At 38.4% G+C, this 17,126-nt stretch overlaps 1 protein-coding gene across 3 annotated transcripts; it reads left to right on the forward strand.

The window, feature by feature from the left end:
* Window positions 1-1,772: 1,772 nt before the first annotated feature.
* tmem128 (transmembrane protein 128) lies at window positions 1,773-15,960 on the forward strand. 3 transcript variants are annotated; one of them, XM_004545270.4, is made up of 5 exons: window positions 1,773-1,950; window positions 3,197-3,329; window positions 4,284-4,445; window positions 10,342-10,450; window positions 14,281-14,579. In XM_004545270.4, exons 1-4 carry the CDS (start codon window positions 1,851-1,853, stop codon window positions 10,439-10,441), a joined length of 495 nt encoding a protein of 164 aa, XP_004545327.1. In that variant the 5' UTR covers window positions 1,773-1,850; the 3' UTR covers window positions 10,442-10,450; window positions 14,281-14,579. The 3 variants fall into 3 exon arrangements, with proteins under 3 accessions (XP_004545327.1, XP_076739955.1, XP_076739954.1); XM_076883840.1 differs by lacking the exons at window positions 10,342-10,450; window positions 14,281-14,579 and adding an exon at window positions 15,145-15,960; XM_076883839.1 differs by having other exon boundaries at window positions 10,342-14,579.
* The last annotated feature ends 1,166 nt before the right edge of the window (window positions 15,961-17,126 follow it).

Genomic DNA, 17,126 nt, shown 5'->3' on the forward strand with positions numbered 1-17,126 from the left:
GAGGATTGGGAGAATGTCATGTGGTCAGATGAAACCAAAGTAGAACTTTTTGGTATAAACTCAACTCGTCGTGTTTGGAGGAAGAAGAATACTGAGTTGCATCCCAAGAACACCATACCTACTGTGAAGCATGGGGGTGGAAACATCATGCTATGGGGCTGTTTTTCTGCCAAGGGGACAGGACGACTGATCCGTGTTAAGGACAGAATGAATGGGGCCATGTATCGTGAGATTTTGAGCCAAAACCTCCTTCCATCAGTGAGAACTTTGAAGATGAAACGAGGCTGGGTCTTCCAACATGACAATGATCCAAAACACACCGCCCGGGCAACAAAGGAGTGGCTCCGTAAGAAGCATTTGAAAGTCCTGGAGTGGCCTAGCCAGTCTCCAGACCTCAATCCCATAGAAAATCTGTGGCGGGAGTTGAAAGTCCGTGTTGCTCGGCGACAGCCCCAAAACATCACTGCTCTCGAGAAGATCTGCATGGAGGAATGGGCCAAAATACCAGCTACTGTGTGTGCAAACCTGGTAAAGACCTATAGTAAACGTTTGACCTCTGTTATTGCCAACAAAGGTTATGTTACAAAGTATTGAGTTGTATTTTTGTTATTGACCAAATACTTATTTTCCACCCTGATTTACGAATAAATTCTTTACAAATCCTACCATGTGGATTCATGGATTTTTTTTCTTTTCTTTTTTTTTTTTTCCCACATTCTGTCTCTCACAGTTGAAGTGTACCTCTGGTGCAAATTACTGACCTCTGTCATCATTTTAGGTGGGGGAACTTGCACAATTGGTGGCTGACTAAATACTTTTTTGCCCCACTGTAAGTGTCACATCTATACGAAGTTAAGCACTGTTACACAGTTTTATTTCAGTGAGGTATTTTAATAAGAGGAGTCATTTCATTTTCCCTAAAGATGACGAAATGCAGGAGTTGTGCAGTTATGTGATTTAAATAATTAGAATTTTAGCAACATGTCAGTCCAATCGTCATATATTACAAAAATAATAAAAACATTCCAACAAAAAGCTGGACTCTGGGATTTATAGCTGCTAAACTGGGTGATAGACAAACCATTAAGTATATTAAAAAAAATCTGTCTCAAGTCTCAACAGAAAAAATTTAGGGCTCACAATTACAAGCAACAATAAGAGAAGTGTCAGATTGCTGCCAGAGCTATGTAAATGTATACATTCACATTCAAGATTAGGCTTGGAGTAAAGCCAGCGACTATGTATTCTGCAAATGTTATGAGGGTTGGCATCAGAAGTACCCCATCAGACCACCCTCCCCTTAATCCTCAGTTACACTAGACGTGCATTTCTTTCCAGACCAGTGGTCCAGTTTGGTTGTTGCTCTACCTTTCCAGCTGCTCCTTAATAAAAGACGGGCACAAAATGTTTTTTATAGATATTCTTTTTAAAACGACAGAAAATTTCTGAACGGCCCATTCCTCTTTGCCAAATTCTATTTTTATACGTGTAAAGATATAAGAAAAAACAGTCGTATCTGTCACTTGAGTTAAAAGATTGAAGAGACTGAGAATACTTTAAATTAAGCATTCTATCTTAGAAAGATCCAATTGAATATATACCTGACGTTAACCTTTCAGAAAGTATTCTGTTTTTACGTTTTACTTCAGCTATTTTATAATCGCTTTAAAGTCAAATGATTAAACATTTAGTTATTCTTATCATTTTATTATAGAATGGGTTTTAAAACTACAACCGTCTCGTTCAAGTGCGTCATAAAAAAGCGACTCAGTGTGTCACAGGAAGTGCCTTCTGATACACAGCTAGCTAACATTTAATGTTCATGTTAAGTTAATGGTAGCGTCAGTAAAATGCTGAACGACAGTGAACTTGCAAACTTACGGAATCGATTTAGAAGAGATGCAGAATTGCTTATGCGACCAGCAGATTCGGGTACCGAAGATGAAAAGAGTAAGGTTTAGAAAATGTATGCTGGCTAACGTTATTAGCCAGTTTGAACTAATATTTCTTCTTCGTCTTCTTCTTCTGAACGAACCATTTACGCTGGAAGCACCGTCACTGTTATCCACAGAGTTAACCCCGGTCTGTGACTTTAAAGGTGTCAAACTGTCACTTGAGTACAAATGGTGGTTGTCTGCCACAGGTACAGCTGCTGACCCGAGCAGAGGTTGATAGAAAAGTAACCTTTCTTTCTTTTTTTTGGTCTTTCTTTAAACCATTTAACGTTTTTCTTTCTTTTCATTACTTCGTCCCGGTGTTGTGGTATTAAGCTACAGGTAATTAAACGCAGACTCCCTCAGCTGTAACACAGCGGCTGGTCATTGTGACTGCAGCCTTTTTATTGTAATGGTGTCTTGTAGGCAGCTTGTACAACCGACACTTGTCCAACTCTGAGGCCTTAGCTGGCAGAAATCCACCAATTCTTGATTGTTTTGACTGTGAGACTGTGAAGAAACTCTGTGTCAGCTCAGCAACATAATACAGGGGACACTCTACCCCTACACAGTTATCAATTCAAGGGTCGTGCCTTTGCTAGTGTAAACTGTAAGATAACCGAGATTGAGATTTCTTATGAATGGCTTTGTGTATATGACACCCATACCTGCTTATCATCACTGGGTCTCTATGGCAAGATAATGTATTATAGTACTATGCCAATGTTACATGAAGGATGAACCATTAGGCTTAACTTTGATTAAGATGTACAGCAGCTACTTATCTAGGGCGTCAAGTTCATAGTGAACTCTTTGTATAGTGGAGTAGCACGCTAAGCCACTTCAGCAGCCAACAACAATCTCTGATACGTTTAATCAACCATTAAATTATAGAGATTAATAGCCCTCTGAGAGGGAAGATTGTCTGAAGGAAACCTATCAGTTTTGCCTCAGAAGCTGCTTAAATGTTAAAGGCTGGAATTTGTACAACAGAGATTTGTCGTATGCCTTCTGATGAGACAAATCTTAGATTTGATTTATGTCATCTGGTGCTATAACTTCAGTTTTCTTTGAGTAATGCAGGGTGTTTAATATAATAACTTTACTTAGCATCTAATTTATAGTAAAACATCGTAACAGTGTACGGTCTGTTCTTCTGAGGTGTCCTGTAATTAAGTATGCTCTTAAAAAGGGCTTGAGTTAATGCAAATAATTTTTGTGCTTTTGTGTTTGTTTGTTTTTGTTTTTTTTTTATCTTTCAGGTCAAGAGGAAAAAGAGGTCAAACCACTCCCTCGCATCAATAAACACTCTGTTTTCTGGATTGTGGCTTCGGTAGTTGTGACATACTACGTGGACTTCCTCCGACACATCATGGAAAATGATGATATAAAAAGGTGAATGTGCTTTGTTGCTCACTCATTCCGCGTTATACTATTATTAAAATTTCTCAGATAATCACAGTAAACATTGTTCTTTTAAAGTGTTTGCTGTAGTTCTTTCTGAATATCATCAACATCAGTATATTTCATTGCATTTTGTGGAAAATGCATAATTTGTGATGATACTCAACATGAGTTCTATTAGCTAAGCAGGTTACTGTCCGCTTAGTTGTTGCATTTTGCCTGGACTATAGAACAGTACTGCTGTTTGGTTCACTAGCTGGTGCATGTGCACACAGACATTAGCTTGTATATTTTCTGCTGTTAATGTCTTTACTGTAGCTTATCTCATATAGAGTGACTGTTCTCTACTCTGCACTCTAATGATGCAGTGATAAGGAGATGCAGATTAGCACAATACCCTTGTATAAAAAGAGTCTTTCTTTTCTTTTCTTTTCTGGGGTGCACCAATTCCACCAAATGCCATACTCAGATACTTTTGTAACTTAATCATAGCTAGATGCTGATAACTGCAATAACAGAAAACATCCCACAATAAGAAGTGACGGATTATCTTCTTAAAGGCGTCACCTCCTCTGTGCACATTGTTTTTTTTTAATATATTTCACATAATTTTTGTCAAATCAGTATTTCAGTTTAAAATTTTTTTTATATTACTTACATAATTGTAGTGTTGGTGTTATAAAGGAATACCTTTTTTTTAACATTACATTTTCTTTCTTTATTTTTTAACTGTATCACCAAGCACTACTTTGTCGTTATGAAAGGTGCTTGAAAATCAAAACCCAAGAGGTGTTTTTTTTGTTTTTGTTTTTTTTTTCTTCTCTTTCAATGACATTGTGATTATATGATACTCGTGCGAATGTTTTCATGATGCAGCATGTTCTCTGTTTGAATAGACTAGCTTTAGATGTTGACACTGATCCTCATTTTAACCTGTTTTGCCAGTTGGTGGTTCAGCGTTGGTCTGTTACTCCTGGGGATCTGCTTGTCTCTGGCCACATTTTGCATTGTGTACTTGGAGTGGTACAAAGGCATCCAGCACTATGACCAAGAGTACCCTGCCATTCCTCCAATCACCACTGCAGCATTTATCGCTGCATCATGCAGGTAAAACGGGACATATCCTGCGTAATTACAAGTTAACTCCAAAGCATTGTTTTCACACAAAAAATGCAGCCATAGGTTTATATGCCAACAACATGTATAGCAAAGGCTATAGTACTTTTCTTCTTTAAATGTTTTTGCATAAACAATTTTATATTCTTTTGGGTATATAGTAAGAGATAATGGTAGGCAACTGACTGTCCAGTAAGATTTAAATGTTACTGTGGCATGTACTGTAATCAAAGTGGATCTTAATCTGTAGGGAATGAAAGCTGCTAAAGCTAGCCTCTATTGACTCAAACTGATCTAAAAGTATGTGTGTAATGTTATGAACAGTAAAAAGTGCCTAGCATTTCAGCACAATTTAAAATATGTAATAATTGACTTGTTTAATGGCAGCCATTTTGATAGCAGGTTAAAAACAAATATTGGTATTTAATCAAGGCTATTTGTGAAAGTGGAATGGAGCAGGTTTAGACATTTTCTTGCAGGTGTTTGTGTGTATACTACTGTGCAAAAAAGATGTTGAACCAACCCTCATTTCTTTATAATTTTCTAGGGAAATTGAAAGTAGGGGCAGCAAATTATTTTCTTTATATATTGTCTTGCATATTTGCAATATGCAATGCAGTATATAAGGCAAAAATAGAGTTTGTACAGTTCTCAAAAGCTGGAAAATCTATATCGTGTGTATATATGGTAATATCAATATGGTATAATGAATTTGTATAACCATTTTTATTTTTTAACACTGTCTGAACTCCCTTAGGCAAATCTTCTTACCATTTATTTAAGTAGTCTTCAGGAATAGTTCTCCAGGCTTCTTGAAGGACATTTAAAGCTCTTCTTTGGATGTTGGCTGACTTTTGTTCCATTCTCTGGCAAAATGATCCCACACTGCTTCAATAATGTTGAGATCTGGGCACTGGGGAGGCCAATCTATGACTGAAAGTTGGGCTGTGCGATATGATGAATTATATTAGAGGATGATATCGAAACGCTTATTGTTTCATATTTATACTCTATCACAAAACACAGTATTAACTGAAATATTCTTTCATTGGCACCACACAAGAACCAGCCAAAAAAAATTTAGGAGCTCGTTATATGATTTTGTGCACTGGTCAAAACATTCAATTCCAGGTACATAACTCCCAGCCGAAAACACTTCACCACGAGTCGATTTGCCTGTTTTATATTACGAGTGTCGGGTAAGTATTGGAGGAAATCAGCAACGTAGCATACTACGCTGGAACAACAGATATGTGGGTGAGCCGAACAACACATCCTTGTAAGAGTTTAATGGTGCACTGCATCCGAAACCGAACACTCTGCAGTCAGTGTCTGCAGAGGTTAGTTTCTTGACAACCATACAGGGACAGTAATGATAGCTGGAGGGCTCAGGGAAGCGCTTTCATGAGTGCAACGGGTCATCTAGTTTGTGTCAATACGCCATGTGGTTAACGCCATGTGAGGGTCATATTTGTTTCACTTTTGATTTAATTTAAATGTAACAAGAAATATTACTTCTGTTTATATAATCAACACATATAATCACAAAATCTACAGAAAATGTACTATATTGTGATATGTGTCATTATCGGGATAACAGATGGTAAATGGCCTGTAAATGGCCTGTATTTATATAGCGCTTTTCAGCGCTATATAAATACAGATGGGTTATATCAGGAGATTTTTGGTCATATCGCACAACACTAACTGATAATGTTGCACTTTTGGTTTCTCTATCCAGTTAAGTTTTTACTTCATTGGCAGTGTGTTTGGGATCATTGTTATGCTGAAAAATAAAGCTGTCAGTCATCTTTCAGTTCATATTGCATGGTGGATCAAAATCTGCCAGTGTTTTTCTGCATTCATAATTCCATCATTTTCGACACAATTTCCAGCACCATTGGCTGAAATGTAGCCTCAAACCATGCCAGAGCCTCACCGAGTTTTACAAATGGCTGTAGGTACTCATTTTTGTACCTCTTCTGACCATGAAAGTGATGATTTGAACAAGAAATTTGAAATTTGGATTAATCGTTCCATAAGACCTCTTACCACATATTTCATTTCAGTTCATGTCTAATTTGGGATAAATCAGCTTTTTTTTTTCTCTCTCTCTCTATTTTTCTTCCTTGAGAATGCCTTCCTGACAGCTAGGGCCAGTGAAGGAAGTAGAAATAAATTGTGTGTTTTTTGTGACAGGCTGCTTTTGTTTTGTTTTTTTCTTTAAGTTGTCTGTTATATGTAGACACAACACTGGGTCATCCCTTGACTTGGGTGCTTTTTTATGCTTCAATGATTCATAGGTCAGTGTTAAGTGGACAAGAAACAACAAAAACAAAATCCTTTGAAAATGGACAGGTACAAGGACTGGACTAATAGTTGAGTGAAAAAGCAGCTAATGTCCAAAGAAAAGCTTTGAAAGGCCTTCAGAGAACCTTGAGAACTATTGATCAAGAGCCCCAAAAAGTTGATTCATCCAAGTGACTTCTTTAGTCTCAGGTGACTGCAGGTTTCGCCATCCTTTTAAACAGTACATTTGCACAATAACTGAAACTAGCACCACTGACGAACAATGGGCGTGAGGTCACTTTCTTGATCATTAATATCCAAATTTTCATCACCACTAATCAACAACCATTGATCAAAGCCCATTGATCAGTGGTTGCTATGAGTACCATTCACAGAGAGTTGGGAAACGGCTGCAGTCACAGCATTGTAAGATGGTGAAAGATGCACCCATAGTCCACCTCCTCAATTAAGAGATGGTCTTTCCCTTTTCAAGTAAATGGTCTCCTTGACCCCCTGCTCAAACCAGTGTTCCTCCCTGTCGAGGATCATTGAAAGAGTGGTCACTGGCCTGTAGGTGTGAGTAGACTCCTGGCCTGACTTTTCTGTGTTGTGCCATCCGCTTAGCCAGAGGTTGTTTGGTTTTCCCAATGTATAAATCATGGTTATCCTCCTGGCACTTAACAGCGTACACTATACTGCTCTGTGTCGGGACATCCGATCCTTGGGGTGGACCAATTTGTGACGCAGTGTGTTTCTGGTGTTAGGAGAAAATGCGTCTCAGCTGTTCTGATATTCCTGACACATAAGGGATCACTACGGGGTTTTCCTGAGGAAGCTCTTGTCCTTCTTCTCTCCTGGATTGCCTGGAGCTTCCTTTAGGTGTCTTCCCAGCTTTGATAAATGTCCAGGGCATTCTCGATATGTTCTTCAGCTTCCCTGGCCGCTGTATCTGTGGGGATGGTGTTCCCACTGTTTTATAATTAAATACACCATTAAATAATTAATTAAATGTGGCAATAATTAATTAAAATTGGAAATATATAATTAAACAAATGTTTAACGCTGCCACTGCAGCTTCTCTAACATTTTCTTGGTTGCCGTGCAAAGTAAGTCAAGACAGGTTGATCCTAGATAATCGATTGCTTGTGTGGACTTGGGGCAGCCAGGTATCCCAGAATGCATTTCAAATCTCAGGCAGCAATGGTGGTGGTGTAAAGTTTTAAAATACCCCATTTTTCTGTCACCAACTACACTTTTTTAATAGTGTTTTAGCCGCGAATGTCATGGCCTAATCTTTACATGTCTGGTCAGGTTGTCAACATAGGACATGTTTTCAGAGATGTCACTAGCTCTGCTAACGGTCAGCTGACAGAGTGCACCGAGCTCACAGCCCCGGTGTTCCATCGTAACTGTATTTTGTTTGTTTGTTTGTTTTTTACATTAACCGGTTTGTTTACATATTCCACTCTCCGTGTTCCACATGTTGCATCTGCAGATTCTCATTTTCACCGAACGATCGTCTCTTTCCGCCTGGTCTTGTGTCTCTGTGCTTCTGTAACATACAGAACGAGCTGACATTTTTCTCACGACACCAGCGATCAGTCAGTTCAACAAGCCCTCAGTTTACCTGCATGCATCCCCCTCCTCACATGTCAGCTGTTTAACACCTGCTGCTAATTCAAGAAACACGTTACCTGGTGATAGTCACAGTTTAGCTGGGCAGTCGTTGTTCGATATAACGCAATGTTGGCGCATTTTTCTGCAAAAGATAAGTAAATACAGTTTTTTTCCAGAGCGCAGAGCTGCTGGAGCTTTTTCCCTACAGAGCACTTTATAGGCGAACCCACTTGATCAGCGGCTGATGTCCAATCACCGGCACAGCTTTGAAATCTCACCTGAGTTTTAGCTCTCAGTGGTTACACACTGGATTTATATAGCTTTAATGCACATAAAAACAGCTGCTTGTTTAAGTGACAATACATGAATGTTTTTTTTTTTTTTTTTTGGCACTAGTAAAGTCAGTTATATCATTATCGCAAATTTTCAAATATATATCGTGATAAATATTTTTGGCCATATCGCCCTACTCTAGCTGGTCGGTGCTGAGATTGGTTCTGGTGCTGAGGTTGGGGTCATCTTGTAATCGCTTACAAACTACCTCCACTGCTTCAGTGACTGGGATGCAAGTGAAGAGAGATGTAACATCGTACGAGACCATGGTTTCATCTGCCTACATAATGACATCTCTCAACAAAATCCAAGGTGTTCTTGATGTGGTGTTTAGAGGTGCCTACTAACGGGTTGAGGATCGAATCCAGAACCGAGATGTTATAGGTGACTGAGTTGATCATAAAGACAATTGGTCTTAAAGGTACACCCTGTTTATGCATCTTTAGCAAACCACATGGACTTGGTGTAGCTTCCCCTGGGTATATCCTGTGGTATGAGGTCTGGTCAATGGCATTGTCTTGTTCTAACTACTTCAGACACCATCTTCCTGTAACCACGTCCTGGGTCTCGTTTCAGGGGCTCATAAGTATTTTTGTCACTGTGGCAAAATGTTCTCATGATAGTCTTTCTGGCTTAGCAAAACTGTGCACCTACCTTTGTCTGCCGGAAGAATGATATTGTTTTCGTCATTACTAAGGGATGTGAGTGCTTTGCTCTCCTCCATGCTCCTCAAAGCTTTGCATTGTTTAGACAGGCTGAAACCTTTGTCCGCAGTTGCTCTGCTTCCACATCTTCAATGTTGTTGTTTCAAATTGCTGTTTCTATGGCTGTGATCGGTTCCACTAGCCATATTTGTGTCGGTATCACAGCAAAGCTCTACCCTTTCGCAAGGATGTTTTTCTCTGCTTGGGTGAGTTGTCTGTCAGACAGATTTTTCACCCACTTGTCCAGTTGTATTTTCACTCATTATGCAAATGGTTGGGGTTGGGGAAAGCTGCAGTCAGCTGAGACTGAAGAAGTCATTTGGATGAGTGACAAATCATTTCTCCCACTGAAAACACCACGTCCAGATGAACAGAATCAACTTTTTGGGATTTCCTTACCTCTATGATTGAGCATGCATAAAGATGTTGCTCTGGAGCATTTTTAAACCGTGTTGCTTCCTTAGGAAAAAACAGAAAGAAATGTGATTCAATAGGAAAAAAAGAGGTGATTCAATACTTTGCCACAATGCATACAGCACAGTATTTATTTAGTAGTTTTTTGTTTGTTTGTGAGTGCAAAAAAAAATTAAAGATCATAATACTTTATTTATCCCATACTTCTTTATTCTCAAAAGATGATAATGGTGATGATGATGATGATGATGATGATGATTATTATTATTATTATTATTATTATTATTATTATTATTATTATTATTAAAGACAGATATATTGCATTATAGCAACTGATAGCATGTGGTGTTTAAAACCTAAAATAAAATAAAATGCCTGTATATGATGAAGGGGCAGAGGAGCTGAATCTGATAGAGAAACAGCTCTGTTGCCTGTCCTCTCACATCTTTTTGTAACAGGGAGCATCTGTATTCAACTAATATTTTACAAATGATCAATACTCAAACATTTCTCAATTATTTGTCTTGCAGCTTTAACATTGCATTATGGCCAGTGTGGTCCTTCTTCACTCCACTCATCCTCTTCACACAGTTCATGGGTGTGGTCATGTTCATCTCTTTGCTTGGATGAATAGGAAAGGTGGGACAGTGTTCTTAGTTTTTTTTTGTTTTTGTTTTTGTTTTTTAAATAACTATACTGTGGACATTTTAATTTTCACAGAGTGTCTTTTTTTTTATCAATCTGTTGACATTGTATTGTCTTTTGGACACATCTTCAAAGTGGCAAAGAGTTTTAAGCACTAAAGTAAAGAGAGACTGCACTGTCCAGCACACTCTGTTAATTGAAATTGTTGGCAGTAAAGGTTAAATTATCTTAACTATTTTGTTGTTGGATATGTCACCAAAAAATACATCTTTCATTGAAACTTAATGCTTTATATAGCACAGTGTTTTCCAACTACTGTGCTGCGGCACATAGGTGTGCTGTGGAAGATGATCTGATTCCATCTGATTAGTACTCTAAGCCAGCGGTCCCCAACCCCCGGGCCTTGGACCGGTACCGGTCCGAGAGTCGTTTGGTACCGGGCCGCGAAACTTGAGGCTCAGGTGTGAAATGTATGGTTTTCAGGGTTTTTATCGGTTTTCAGCGTTATTTTGTTATCGTTTTTATTGTTAACTCTGTTTTCCTGAGTCTTTTCACGTGTGTTATGAATAAATCTTCTTTTTTTCGGTACCTTTCAAAGCTAGTTTTATTTTGTTGTATTTATCCGCGACACCTTAAAGGCCGGTCCTTGAAAATATTGTCGGGCATAAACCGGTCCATGGCGCAAAAACGGTTGGGGACCGCTGCTCTAAGCAATCAGCGGGCAGAACAATTATATTTTCTTCCACTAGAGGGCAGTACAACTACCTGCTGTAATTAAATGGGTTGCTAACTGCCAGTAAAACAGAAGAAAACCAAGAAGAAATTACATAATAGTCATGCTGTGAGAATAGCAATCGATAAATATCTGAAAAGAAAAGTAGTCGATCTGACCTGTGTGATTTTTCTAAAATGAAATATGTGCCGTGGCTCCAAAAGGTTGGGAAACACTGATATAGCAAATAATGGATTTTTATGTAGTGGCTGTCCAAGATGAAATTATGCAAGTTCTAAATGTAGAACCTTCTAGGAAAAAATAAATTACATGTACAGCAGAAATTGTTTCGTAAGTTTCTTTCAGGTAAGTACACTGAGTGTGCAGTGATGGCATAATCGCTATTTTAATTCCTTCTGTTTTATCACTTTATCTTTCATTTGTTAAGTCTCACTTGGCCTACGTGTATACACTTACCAGCCCTCTTTTTTTTTAGCTTGAACCATTTTTACCACATGAAAAGCAATAGTGTACTGAATTTCATTCAGACCTGCCACACTATCCCGCAACCTTTTCAATTCAAAATCTTTCCCATGTTTGATTTACTCTACATACATGCTTTGACACCATTGTCAAGACAAAGCACCATACACTGAGTGATAGGTTTTTTTTGTTGTTGTTTTTTTTAATAGAACTGCTCTCGATGCGTCCAATATCATTTTTGCTTTTTTGTGGTTACAGTCTTTCTTTTCACTTGTCTGAGGAATCTTTGAGTCTTGAAATGCATTACATAAAATAGCAGCATTAGCTAAGTCCCAAAACAAGCTAGAGGTACATGAAATGTCTAGCAGGTAAGGAGCCTGAGCTAGTGAGTGAAGTTGATCCATAGTTTGATGGGACTGGAGTAACTTTGATGCATATTTGGGCAGTGCAACCAGTTTAATGTGGATGGGATGGAATAGACTGGATATTTTATTATTATTTTGACTGGTAAAACACAAGGGAGCAAGGTTTTGGAGGTAATTAAATTTAATACTTGGTGGCAGGGCTCTTGAGGTGGATACGATTTACCCTAAATGTCTGTAAGTTATGTAGCTGTCTTGGATGATGCATGCTAATGCCACATAGAATTTGTGGATTGTGGCTATGACGCAACTGGGAGGAGAATTGGCACCTCAAGTTCTGATTCTTAGCCACAAGCAGGTTGCGTGCCTGCTCTAGCTTTGGAACAAGTTGCTGCTCCAAATAGAGATGTTCAAGTATCTCAGGGTCTTGTACATGAGTGAAGATGGAGTGGAATGGGAAACTGGCAGATGGATCAGTATCATCAGTTGATCTCCATTCCTGTCCTCAGCTAAGGTCACAAGTCCTGGGTTGTAAACCAAAGAATGATTATGTGAAAAAGTGTCAGAAATGAGCTCTTTCCTAAAGATGTGTGAATTGCCGGCATTATAATCAATCAATTGTTACTTATTTTTGAAATAGTCAAGTTGTCATTTTTTTCTCCTTTCCTTTAATGAACTTGGAAATTAGTTGATATAAACTCATTTTATACTCAAACAGATGTTTGGCTTAATTTAGTTGATTAGACCTCTACTAGGTTTTACTTGAATGACATCTCACTGTGGCGTATAGGACAGTGTAATAGTTGAAACCCACAAAATAAAATCTCCTCCCATGTTCTTGGCATGATAAATTAAATGTCAGGTACTTTTTTTCCCTGTAGCTTAAAGAAAACAAAAGCATGATTCATTGTCCCCTTGCTGACCCTGTACATGTACAGAAGCATTGTTGTTGAACCAGTTGTCTCTTAAGCTTATTCTTTTTGTTTGTAATGGACATATTTGAGAGCAGCTGTTTTGATATGAGCAGGGTGAACACAGATGTTACTAATGACATGAATTAAGCTTGCGTGCCTACATCCACATGGACACTTTTTCCCCAAGTACATTTTGAACTATATCTCAGTGAAACTCCCCCAACTAAAAAAATAATTAAAAATAAATCACTCCCTTTCTAAAAAAAACCCCAAACAAATTCCAGCCTTTATTTGTATGTAAATACACAAAGCTGTTTCAGTACACACGCCTTCATCAGAGAATAAAAGTCCATGAACACAGAATCGTTTCTAGTGGTATGCCCCTAGTAGGGCGGTCCAGATATGGTGTTACACCAGTCGCAAGCTACCACCTTATGGTGAATGGAATATTCCACCAGTGAATGTTGTTGTTTTCTTTTTCTTAAACCTATTGTTCAGTGGGAATGGTACACTGGTGATATGGTGATAAACTTTTCATATCTTTTTAAATAACCTCAATTACAATATAAACTGTCTTTGGAGTATAGCCAGGTGAGAATATATTTATTGGGCTGCAAAATCATTAAAGATCACAAAGTGACATACATGTGTTACCAATAGAGAGTTCTAGTACATGCCAACAGCTTTCATCTGAAGTGGCTTACAAAAATTTTCCCTTTTGGTAAATTTCAATGAGTCAGAAGACGCTGACCAGTAAAGGGGATTTGAAATGAAATCTGAGGAAATGGTGTCACATTTTCAGGAACACGGATATAAAAACACTACCCTGCAGAAATCGTAAACTATAGCCTTGGACAGGTGAATGTTACTACACAGTAATGCTCGGAAACCAACAGAAGATAATTACTATTTGTGTCTACATGTATTACAGAGGTGTGTGTGTGTGTGTGGGGGGGGGACCCCAAATAATTTGTAGGAATTAGAGTATTATTGAGAGTGAGTGATGATCTAATGAGTCAAATCTTCCCTGAACCACCCTTAGTTTCAGAAGATCTTAGATTCTGTGTCACAATCCGGTAGGTGAAAGAGATCCAAAAAGAGAGTTTTTCAGAGAGTCTGTTTTCATGGATTCAAAAGACAAAAATGCATAGAAAAAGCCACACTTGCCAAAATACCTGTGTAGATGTAGCCTAAAACAAGGTGAACAAGTTTGGATATTTGCTTTTTTTTTTTTCACTTGTCATATGTTCTCAGATTCTTTCTCATCATGTTAAATATTGTATTTCTGTATGCAACTAATATTTTTTTTTTAAATATTCACTATTCAAACATTTCTCTATACTTGTCTTGCAGCTTTACCATTGAGTTATGGCCAGTGTGGTCCTCCTTTACTCCACTTATTTGATTCACACAGTTCATCGGTGTAATTATATTCATCTCGCAATCTTTGTGTTGCTGTTTTTTGTTTTGGGTTTTTTTTTTTGACTGCTATAAAGATTTTAATTTTCATTGTCTTTTATCAAACAACTGAGATTGTATTGTTTCTGTTTTAAAGATACTAAAGGTAGTACTAAAGGTACTAAAACAAAAAAAAGCTGCACAGTGCATTATGTATAGTAAAATGATTGTAAATAAAGATTAAAACCATTCAACTGTCTTGTTTGTTGTCCAGCCTAATCAACTCCAATTCACTACAGTGTTGAGTTTTGTTTGTGGGTTGTTGTTGTTGTTGTTGTTGTTGTTGTTGTGGGGTTTTTTTTTTTGGTTTTTTTTTTTAAGAATTTCTTTATTTTCTTTATTTACCTTCAGACGTTTTTCTTTGGAGACTTGCTAGGTTTTCATTTAAATTAGTCCAGTCCTTGTACCTAACAGTTTTTAGGGAAGTGTTGTTGTTTTTTTGGTTCATTAAGCTACTTTGCACTGACCGGTGAGTCATTCGACTATTAAAAAAAAAAAAGCATCTAACTCAAGGGAGTCTTGTGTCTAGTGACGCTGGCCGTCTTGCTAAAGAAAAATGTAACAAATTATATATCTATGCGCTTTGTTGCCAGCAGCCTGGCACAATATGGAAGTAATTAAATCCAATTTCTTTTGTTAAATCTATGAAAGATGTCAAAAATAACAGCTTGACAGGCATGAAATAGTGTTTTTGCATGTGAGATATTTCTAGAGATATTGGCTGAAGTCTGTGTGCAATGTGTCCTTAAAAATTTTCAGAAGCTGGGGAAGAGGAGGACAAGACAAATCATCTCATGCGCCACAATGCTGACATGTTAGCTGAGCAAAATGACATTAAATTGGCTCCACTGTAGGCTCCACCTACTTAGCTTGACAAAGTTGCATTTTATTTTTAACATTCCTCTACTGATTAGTTACCAAAAAGTTTCAAATGCTTTCCTACTGCTTGAGGGTGTTGCACACTCACAACCACTCCTTATTGCAAGACAATTGTACAGGTCACTTGACAGGAGGCAACCTTTTACTGTCTGACATGGATTGACTGAAATGACTCTGATTGTTCAAGGTTTGCAAATAATTGCTGTCTAGTTTATAAATGCAAATTGAATCAGACAGCAACAGATAACAACATGTTGTCAATCTTTGCCATTGAATACAACTCCAGGGGACTCGGCTCACTGCCAAATGGTTGTATTCTGGTTATATTCCTATGGAACAGGAAGTTGCAAACTTAAAGTGTAATAAACCTAGCACAAAAGGTAAGGACAGGTGTGTTTGGTCTATTCTTTGGTTTAACAATGCTTCTTGGCAATAAATCTTATACTACTGGAAAGCCTGTTTATTTCCCTTGTAAGGAAATTGTATTTATGGGTTGAGCAGCAGAGTTGAGTATGTGTTATGCCCATGAAAAACTTGCCATTTCTTCTCTTATTCTGCTATTGACTCGTTTGTCAACACCTGGAGTCGGCACCTGTCAAGAAGAGGCTTTGAAGTGGGCGCCCAAAGAAGACGACACCACAATCGTTTCCTCACTCAGCCTTCCATATGCTACTGAAATTTTGTTAAATGAATAAATTGTTTAATTGCCAGTATGTCTTGTTTCTTCATCCATTTCAATAAACAACACCTAACAGGAGTCAATAGCAGAGCAAGCTGTTTGGCAGGGAAGATTTGGCAAGTTTTCAATGGATCCTTCCACATACTGAATGCTGCTGCTCAAACCACAAATGCATTTTCGTTAGAAATGTGGCACCATTTAAGGGAAAACAAACAGGCCTTCCAAAAATATGAGATTCAGTGGCAAGAAGCATTTTTACAACAAAGGCACAAACCAGCGTGGACATGCCAGCAACAGCTTTACTGATTGGGCATAGCATTATGACCACCTGCCTAATATTGTGTTGGCCTGCCTTTTACTGCCAAAGAGCCTTGACCTGCTGGGACATGTGCTCCAATACACCCCTGAAGACGTGCTATGGTATCTGATACCAAGATGTTAGATGGATTTGAATTTTTTCTCCACCATATCCCACACATGCTCAATTGGACTGAGTTGTCAAAGTCAGCGTTGCACTCCTCCAAACATTTCTGAACCATTTTTGCTTTATGGCAGAGTACATTGTCTTTAGCCACAGCTATCGGGGAATAGTGTTTCCATGAAAGGGTGTTCAACAGTTCTTAGATAGATGGTGCATGTCAAAGTAACATCCCGATGGATGGCTAACCCCATGCTTCCAAACTCAACACTGCTCAAACCATGACGCTTCTGCTACACTACATCTTGGTCCCAGGTATTCCCCAAATAAGTAACACACACACACGGCCATCCATACGATGTAAAAGAAAACATGATTCATCAGACCAGGCCACCACCTTCCACTTCTCCATGGTTCAGTTCTGATGCTCACGTGCCATTGTTTGCCTTTTCGGCAGTGGACAAGGGTCAACAATGGGCACTCGACTGGACTGTGGCTATGCAGCCCCATACACAACAAAGTGTGTATTTGACAAATTGCTATCAGAACCAGCATTAACTACTTCTGGCAATTTGAGCAATAGTAGCTCTTCTGTTGGATCAGAAAACAGAGGCCAGCCTTTGATCTGTACACACATCAGTGACTCTTGGCTGTCCATTACCCTGTCTCTGGTTCACTGCTGTACAATTTGACCCTTGTCAAACTAGGTCAAATCCTTATCCTTGCCCATTTTTCCTGCTTCAAACACATAAAACTTTGAGGACA

This window comes from Maylandia zebra, linkage group LG5 (assembly GCF_041146795.1).
Source record: "Maylandia zebra isolate NMK-2024a linkage group LG5, Mzebra_GT3a, whole genome shotgun sequence".
In the NCBI taxonomy this organism is placed as follows: domain Eukaryota; kingdom Metazoa; phylum Chordata; class Actinopteri; order Cichliformes; family Cichlidae; genus Maylandia; species Maylandia zebra.